Source organism: Saccostrea cucullata, unplaced genomic scaffold (genome assembly GCF_032062105.1).
Source record: "Saccostrea cucullata isolate Sc308-1 unplaced genomic scaffold, CSIRO_AGI_Scuc_v1 ctg17409, whole genome shotgun sequence".
In the NCBI taxonomy this organism is placed as follows: Eukaryota; Metazoa; Mollusca; class Bivalvia; order Ostreida; family Ostreidae; genus Saccostrea; species Saccostrea cuccullata.
In genome coordinates this window covers 1,932-11,333 of record NW_026934292.1, presented here as the reverse complement: position 1 = coordinate 11,333, position 9,402 = coordinate 1,932, and the positions used below count along the sequence as shown (strand labels likewise).

At 31.7% G+C, this 9,402-nt stretch overlaps 1 protein-coding gene across 1 annotated transcript; it reads left to right on the top strand.

Annotated features, from left to right (window-relative positions):
* Positions 1 to 1,595: 1,595 nt before the first annotated feature.
* On the top strand, positions 1,596 to 4,174 carry LOC134240380 (uncharacterized). The gene is made up of 4 exons (XM_062722475.1): positions 1,596 to 1,628; positions 2,265 to 2,340; positions 2,884 to 3,033; positions 3,874 to 4,174. The coding sequence occupies exons 1-4, from the start codon at positions 1,614 to 1,616 to the stop codon at positions 4,143 to 4,145; spliced, it is 513 nt and encodes a 170-aa protein (XP_062578459.1). The 5' UTR covers positions 1,596 to 1,613; the 3' UTR covers positions 4,146 to 4,174.
* Positions 4,175 to 9,402: the final 5,228 nt, after the last annotated feature.

The following is a 9,402-nucleotide window of genomic DNA, read 5'->3' as shown; positions in this document are numbered from 1 at the left end:
GAAATTGTCCAGACCTATTTTATTTGGAGAATGTTGGTGCATAAAGTTGAGAAGTCGGAAGTCTTTAATATGTTGATTTTATAGACTTTGAATTTTTCTCTAAATATAATACTTTATTTTGAATAAAAAAGTTTAAAAAAAAAATTCCAGCTAATTTATCTCATACATTTTAAAAATAATTAATAATAATTCTGTCGTTTTCTAAAACATAAGTAAAAAACAGATATATCCTATCCAGAGTTGGTCTATAATTGTTATAAAAACACATTTAATACTACTATTCTACACCTAATTATCAAATATGTGCAAAACGGGATTACACTATTCATAAGTTCCTTTTAATTATGGTTAAGTGTGAAAAAAACCGGCTTCAAGTGTCCAGCGAGGTCTAGAAGCTAATTGATTGTGCAAGCCAAACAACTGGTGCTAATTCAAATAACTTGACAGTTTAGCATACAAAACTGAAAACGGTACTTAATTAAGAGGCTTATTTGGTTAATAAATTCTTCATACCTTTGTCGTATTGACAAGGAGGATCTTACTGTGGCTCTAATATCTCTATGGCGATGATCTTTTAACTATGGCGCAACGGAATTTAAATCTGGCGGGTCTGCCTTGTTAAACGGCAATTGGAGAACCCTTGTTTCATGTAAAACCACTAAATACTTTTCTAGAAAACGCACAGAAAGGTTGCGGGAAAATTAATTCGAAACGCGTTAAAACTTGAAATTTATTTGAACATGTCATGACTGCTTATCTGCTTTTTTAAAAATATATTTCTTCAGATTCATATCAAAAGTTAAAAAAAACAAACAGCTGCTGCAGTTGCTCCACAAAATCGTTACACAGACTTTTTATTATGTCATACTTAGATTGGGCGAAATAATGTCACGTTAATGCAGCAGATTGTCTAGCAAAGGTTTGTCTAAAAGATGGATTATTTTGAAAAGAGTGGCAATATTTGATTTACATTCATCGATATTCAAATGCAAAAACATTCAAATAGCATATGTAACGTAAACTTTGTTACAAATGTAAAATTATTTTTTAATAATTATTTTAAAATTGTTTTCTGAACAAAAATTTAATGCTGTGTTATGAATGAAATACATGGAGATAACGAACAGTTTTCAAGCTCTGTAGTCCAGCATAGCAAATACGGACCTCATGATTTGGAATAACGGAAGACTTTATCGGCAATTCAGTGTGTATAAAGTGGCCTTGGAATTAGTATGAAAAAGTCAATCAGCATTTGACTCCATGATAAATTGCATTTGCTGACAAGGTTATTGTATCGACTGTAGATGCATATTTGTAATAAAATGATATAATATGTATATATGAATATTTGTAATGTAAATTGCATTTTCATGAATTTCTAATGTTATTAAAGGACTGGTTTTTTTAATATAAATGGGGACGAATTTAATGTTCCTTCAGATACATATTTTTCTTACTTTTTCCTGTCCTTTTTTTGTAAACATTATTTTTTGTGAGATAGGTCTGCTTGGAACACCCATATTAAATGTCAGGTACACAGGTGTTCGATTACTAATGACACTATAATATAATCGTAAACCAATGTTTCTGTACATTTCATTTTATGGAATGAGATGCAGTTTTCACTGGTATGTCGTTATTTATAATATGTAAGAATTTAAAATTTAGTGCTTGTTCTTTTATCTTATATCTTAAAAGGGACAATTTTGATTATAATTTGGTTTCTATACACTATGATGGAAGAAAATAAAATCGACTGGTTATAATTGAGGGATGAATTTTTAAACCCTTGATTTGTTTTCAAAATATCAAGTGATAATGAGAATATTTATTCTACATATTTCATTCATTTAGCAGACAATAATACACTAAAGGTATAACAATGTCACAAGAAATATATTTAAAATTAGAAGTTTCACATTTAAAAAATTGATTTACTATGTACAAGGGTAAAGATTGAAATTTTCTCAAAAAATGTATTCTGATTTCAAATTACAAAATTGTTTTCCTGTGAAAGAAGTATGCTTTACTTATTGTGTTATTATAATGATTTTAATAATTTTTATTGTTTAACAAACTTTTAGGAGAACAATCACTCTCTTAAGGATCAGCTTAAGAAATACTATTAAATAGTGTTTAAATACTGATATGCAAATCCAAACGATCTATGTAAATCAGTTCATAATCTTTTATTGCTTATCGCATTTGATCAAATATGAGCCATGGAATCTCAATAATGATGCTAATTTTTCATTGATTCTTAGATTTTCATCGTCATTTTTACCATATTCCGAGCAGAGTCCGATGCTTGGTGGATTAAAAAGCCATGTCAATACAAAGGTAAGTATACATTGACTGCAGTACTTATCATTGATCTAATTTTGTATTTTGAAACTTTAAAGACAGATGATACAAACAAGAATCGGATGCCTATAAACACTCCGACCTACTTTGGTTATAAATAATATAAATAATAAATTTCCTATATATGAGGAAATTGTAAACTTTTTAAGATGTTCAAAATTATGTTCAAATTTAATTTTCAAAATTACACCTATATATATTCAATTATCCCTATTAATCTATACATTTTTTCACTTTAAATCCCATTATTGTGAAACTTTGAATAAAACTATGTGGCTAAATTCCTTTGTATTACTTATATAATTATGACTCATTATTTTCATGATTTTTTTAAAAAATAAAAGTTTACTTGGATCATCTGTCTTTAAATCCAGCTCAAATCTTATGAAACTTGATCAAGAAAATTTTAAATTTTAAATGTTTTACTTTTTCTTCAATGTATTTAAACAATTATGTTTTACAAATCATGAAACTAAATTCATGTTGAAAGACATTTTTAAAGTTTAAATCTGAACATAGTTGGAGCCTCGGCATACTATTTTGGTACAACAAACTTGAGCTGCATGATTAGAAAAGTTCTTAAAGGCAAACGAAGTGCACCACAAAGGAATAATCGAGAATTCAGCCATCGATTCATTTACTACCAGGGAAAATACTTCGATTTCATGGGTAAGTTATTAATTTTTATACTTCAAGCATTTAAAATTGCGAATAAGTGACACGAATTTTCAAAATAATGTCTTAGTCACAATATTTTCTCTTTTTTACATTCCTAAAAGAACATTTCTGTTTTGTACCAATCTTCCTGTTTATCTCTCCAAAGCTATAAGGTTAGGTGAGTTTTTATGGTCACTTGTCGTCCGTACTTCGTTTAAATTACGCCAATTTAGATGTCTAGATGTCTTTCTGTCCATCCGTAAACGTTTTATATTTTTGAGTTCTTCACCAAAACCAATACGCTAATATCAATTGAACTAAACACAACAATCTTAGGCAAAGGAGTCATTCTATTTCCCAACGAGGTAAGGTTAAGGAATTGTAAACAAATTCTTGGGGTCAACCTTTCTGCTCAAGAACCGCTGGACCAGTAGAAAAGGAACTTTATTTGAAAGCTCCCTAACAATGGGTGAATTCACTTTTCTTCTAATTATGGTCCCAGCGATAGATTACTCTCAGAAAAGGATGGCTATAACTAGTAACATAAACATGCAGGTTCATTCCGTTTAATCAATTCCTAACCCCTGGCCTAGTTCGTGGTCACATTAGGAGATAAACATAAACTTATAAATAAGAGGGTTTTTTTTACTAATGTACTTTGAAGAGAGGTAATGTCGATCATGATTAGATCCTTTAATATGCAAATATCCTCCGTTATGAAGTTCAGATTCAAATTAATACAAATCAGATTCCTGAATAGATTGCTTGTGCAAAATTAGAGAACAAGATCAATTTTTTTTAACGTGAATGTAACTCGGGTGAGCCTTGAATCTCATGAACCACTCTTTTTAGATACATCAAAGGTCTATATTTCAAACAGCCGATTTTACGGAGACCGCTGCAGTGGTGGAATAGAGAATAATCCAGCAGGGTACAGTACGTTGAGCCTCAGTTGCATCGAGGGATGCGCCAGAAACTACCGATGTAAATATGGAAAATATAAATTATTCAGGAACAACTGCCACGATTTTGCCAACAGGATGTCTCAAATTCTCTGTAAAAATGGGTCTGACTGTCCGACATGGTGCTTGGGTAGTTGCAATGATGCTGAGTACAATTACTGAATAAGAAATAAATAGTTTGACGAAAATCATTTTTTTCTTGTTTTCAATGAAAAGTTCAAGTACTTTTTTTTTAGTATTGATAAAATGATCCTTTTCTCTGGTATTACTTTCAAACGAAATCATGATTTTTCATTTTTATTACGAGTATGTTTTAAATTTCTTTTGAAATAAGTTTGAGTCTTCTCATATTTCTAAGGATACTCAAAGGCAAAAATAAATCCTTTTATGAGTTTTACATCACTATTTTCTTACATAATGCATAAAACATTTTTAGTTCCTTGAGGAAGACTTTCATGATTTTTAGACCCCTTCTCTGGGGTACATGAACAGTATAGTCATCATTCAGGTCATTTAGATAGAGCAGCACCTTGTATTTCGTAAAGTATGAATGGTTATCATTCTTGACGAAATGTTTGAAAAAAAGAGATTGCTATCAACGTCTATGAGACACTTAGTCCTATTCACTATAGACCTGGCCTGGGGGCCATAAAACTTAGACGAGCTCAATTTTGATCTTAGTCTCACTTTTTCGAAAGGACTACAGGGTATTTTAGAAAACATGCAACCATTTTGAATGATTACATTTTACTGGTGTTTCAAATAATACAATGCACCAACATATCAAATTAAACGTCACAATCTCAAGATTTATTATTATAAAAAAGAAGTTAATCTGGCAAACAGAGAATGAATTACAAAAGAAAAAAGAAATGTGTTAATAAATTTCAGTTATTTACAAATTATGTTCCAAATGGCATCAATTTTGGAGAATGATAAATCTATACGATGCAAGAAAGATCTCATTACTAGTGCAAAGGGCCTCTTGGTAATGAATCAGGTCTCATTTTTCGAACCATTTTGAATTAATTTGTTCTCTTGCAATTGGGTTATGTTTTATAAACTTTTACCTTTAGATATACCAACAGATAAAAGTCAAAAGGGGGGGGGGGGTGATCAAGTGAGTGTTGAGGCCCACTTTTAATTAATGAATTTGAAAGAGTTGAATGGTCCTCCAATTATTAGTTATAACAAGTCCAAAGTTTAAGACTGAAGAAATATTTCAGAATCCCATATTACACATTTGAATAGCAATTTTGGGACTTCTGTCTGATGATTACCCTTATTAAATTCCACATTTAGAATGAAATTATCTGTTTTTCAGTGATGTTGAATGTGACGTCATAATTAATTCAAATGATTATAATTCCCTAAATTGTTATTATCAACAAAAACTGAAGCCATTTTTGCATAATTCTACATAAAACTTTCATATGTTTCTGTTTCATGTTTTCTGAAACACCCTGTATATAGTGGAAAAGTGAGATTGAGATAAAAAATGAGGTCATCTAAGTTTTTTGTAAAATTCTATCTGCTTCTTAAGATACACAAAAAGGCATGCCAGATCGCCCTTTATTTAGCGCAACTGGACACCCCACGGAGAAAATGTCTGAATACATACATTTAAACCTCCCTCCACACGTAGAGAATTTTCCGTCCTATCTGAAGGACACAACGGACTACACAAACAAGACGCCCTCTACAATTCGTTTTAAGAATTCATTTTCATTAAGTTTTTGAAACTTAAACTGTAAAAAGGTAGATTATGCAAAAGACCCAAGAACCAAAATGGTCACCGGAGTAAAATGCAACAGTGTTAAGGATTCATATTTATATTGAAGTATATGCTAACTTATGCTAATTGAAACGAAAACCCTTAAAGATGTTCTTACTCCGTATTGCTGCCCCATCGCTATAAGCTTATTAAATTCTTCAAATTCTTTATAGGATAAATGTTTTTATCTCATACGTGTGGGTGATACAGGTCGTTGGATAAACTTATGCTTTATCAACGGGTAGATGCTTTATCAATAGCACTTCCGGTTTTGACACGATCCCTCGCTTCAAAATTTTATTTGAAACTTTTATTTGTGATCCTTATTATTGCCCTAATAGAATGAATGAATGATAAAGAGCGATAATATCGTTAAAAGCAAGAAAAAGACTCGTATATGACAAAGAAGTGTCTTGTTTTATCAAGGAACGAACCTGTATTGGCTACTTGAAGACAATGTTCCCCCCCCCCCCTTTTAAATCGTTTTCGGAGAAAGTAAAGCCTAGCAGTTAAGTTGTTGTTATAAGATTCCTTTAACATCTTCAATTATAAATGCTTTCTTATATTATACTACGTATGCCTACCTAGTAATATAGGTGTAACTTACCATGGATCAACAATGAATCTAGAAGTAGACCCCTAGCCTTGCCTAACACGTTTTGCACTGCCATCGTCCAAACAGAGTTCATTTTCATGATCCCATGGTCCTTACAACTTTTAGTCAGAAGTCCGTTTGATGTAAAGCTCCAGCAATTGTCACATAATGTTTTCAAAGACGCAGATAGCAAAAATTCTAAATTTTGAACAAGATCTACTTTCTTTCGAGGGATGTCAACATCAACGGTGCTACGTCATCAAGTTGTACGTCATCAATTTGAATTTAGCAATCATTCATGTAGTTTCGCAGGGGAAGTCTCAAAGTTTTGTTAAAACGAAAGTCGTATGAGATAAATAGAACATTTATAATTGTGTGATTTGATATTGGCTTTATCCAACTCGTTGAAATGGTGTATATTCGCGCGGCAAGCCTCGCGAATATATACACCATTTCAGCTCGTTGGATAAAGCCAATATCAAATCACACAATATAGATATCCTCTATACACTATTTAAAAATAATAGGTTATGAACCAGTTCTATTTACTTGATGTAATGATCAAATGAGATTCAATAAGTTTTTAAAAATCCAAATTATTTTTTCATGAATAGATATCTTTGGGACTCTTTTAGCTTTTAGTTTTAAATACTAATTGTCAGGCCTTTTTTCATTGCAGCCCGGAGGACCGGGCTGCTCTATACATATAAGTTTAAGTGTTGGTGTATGAGAATTTGGGTGGGAGTAGTTATTTAGAATTAAAGGTTTTCTAAACATTGAAAAGTTTGGTAATCAGAAGGTTCTTTCCATTTATAAATTACGAGATACATAATATATATACTTCCATAAAGTGAATCTGTAAAAATATATATGTTTTTCCTATTTAATATATAAAGTTGCTTATCATTTACTATCGAAAAAACGACAGGTCCCTTTTTTTAGAACATCAAATTTTACTTCTCGGATATAAACGTACTCTGCACAGTTCGTGTTTTATATTCTAAAATTGAAAATTAATAAATTTTTAAATGTAGGTGATTCGTGTGTCTAACTTCATTTTTTATTATTATGTAGCCAACATTTACTTGAGGAATTGATCAAATTTTAATACGGTATCGTTTTTGATTGATTTTTATCCGACTACAAGTTTTCAAAATATTCGCGACTATCGTCTTCATCAATTAGACGCTTGCCTTTTCACACACATCGAAGCGGTTTGATGATCAAGACTCATTTCCCTTTTCATTGTTTACTTTATATATTTCCCGGGCGACAATTGATGGTTACATCAATGTTTTCTTGTTCCTTTTTGCTACAGAGTTCGTGATTTGAGTGTGATGTATTTCCCAATATGTAAGAATGTAATCCATTGTAGAAAAACATCGGAATTATAAAACTTCATTGTTTTAATATGAATCTTCAGTTCTTCGGATCGTGAATATTTTTTGTGACAGACATTTGATCTGCTTAATATGCACAGTTACAGTTGACTACATGTAACGAAGTATCCAAAGTATAGAATGCAGAGACAAAAACTCTTGCGAAATCTAAAATCTACGGATTAACATAGGTTTAGTTTGAGCAATATTTAGAACCATTTTATTTTGAGAGCACCATTTCTATACAAGCAAAATATTTCTTGATAATTTATTGACACTAGATTGAGAATCTCTCCCAGGGGGTGTAGAGTGGTATGGCCGGGAAATAAGTCTATGTTAACTTTTTAATACTTAAAGCAAGCCTTAGAGAAATTTTTCATACTATTTGTTATACCATTGTTTACACACTGAGTTGGACTTTTCCGCTTCACCGGTTATGACAAGGAGCACACGGCGGGTGTGACCGGTCACCAGGGTATGATCCTCCTCCATGCCACCTGATCCCACCTCTGATGTTTTTGAAGGTCCGTGTTTGCTATTCTCCAAGGTTGAATGGACTTTTAAACTTTAAAAACTGTTCGTTATCTCCATACCGCATTAATCATGACATAAAAAAGCAGATTCACATGATTTGTAGACGTATTCACAAGAGGGTCAGTGTGTGTGCAGTTGCATTGTGATGTCACAATCAATATATCAATATCTCTCTCAAACACCGTTATAAACAATGATTACAAGTAACAGCTTTTTAAAAAGCTTGCCTGACTAAATCAATCAATATCTGCATGAGGAGTGATAAACCTTTTCAGCAATACTTTTGTTTTTGAGAACCTTGCGTAAATGAAATCTTGATTTTATTTAACTTTTAGAAGAATCATCACTACACTGCATACTATTAAGGGTTGGTATTCTGTGGGGGTTTTCTGCAAGTGGAGTGATCTGCCCTTGGATCTTAATTGATTTCGAACTCCTTTTTAACACCTATTATAAAATCTGTTACCAAATCAACCATTGACAACATTCTAAAAGATGGAATTAATTAAATACACATTTTGTTGGAGTGTATTTTCTTCACTGAAGTAAACAGTAGTTATGTGTGTTAATTAATTTTTTTTATAAAAAAAAAAAGGGGGGGAGGGGTAGTCCCATTATCATTTACTGACAATGAAATATTAAGTAAATTCTCTACTTAGACCTGTGTGGAAAGAAAAATCTAAGATTTTACACTTGTTTCTTATCTATTGTGTGCATGTGAACAGAGGCATTGTTCATGCATCTAGAGACCACGACTGTTGAAATGCGTTGTTTTTTATTATTATTTGACTAGTCCATTTATGGAATAAACCGACCGCGGGATCGGGTAACAAATTAGAAAAATCATTTCTTTTTTAGTGTTGCATGTCCGTATACTGATATATTATACCCTATGTGTAAACACTACAGTATTTTGCATCAATAATATCATTCAAATTTGAAACTGTTTCTTTAAAATGCAGGTAAAAAATTCCAATGCAAATCAGCTTTGCACAAAATTTCTAGGTATGATCTATTAGTTTCGGAACTTGAAAATATTTATCCTTATACAGCCTGACGCCTTGACGTCAGGCAATAAGACCGGGGCCAGACGTATATGTGAGCAATAAAATTGTAAAGAAAGTTTATTTCAGGATT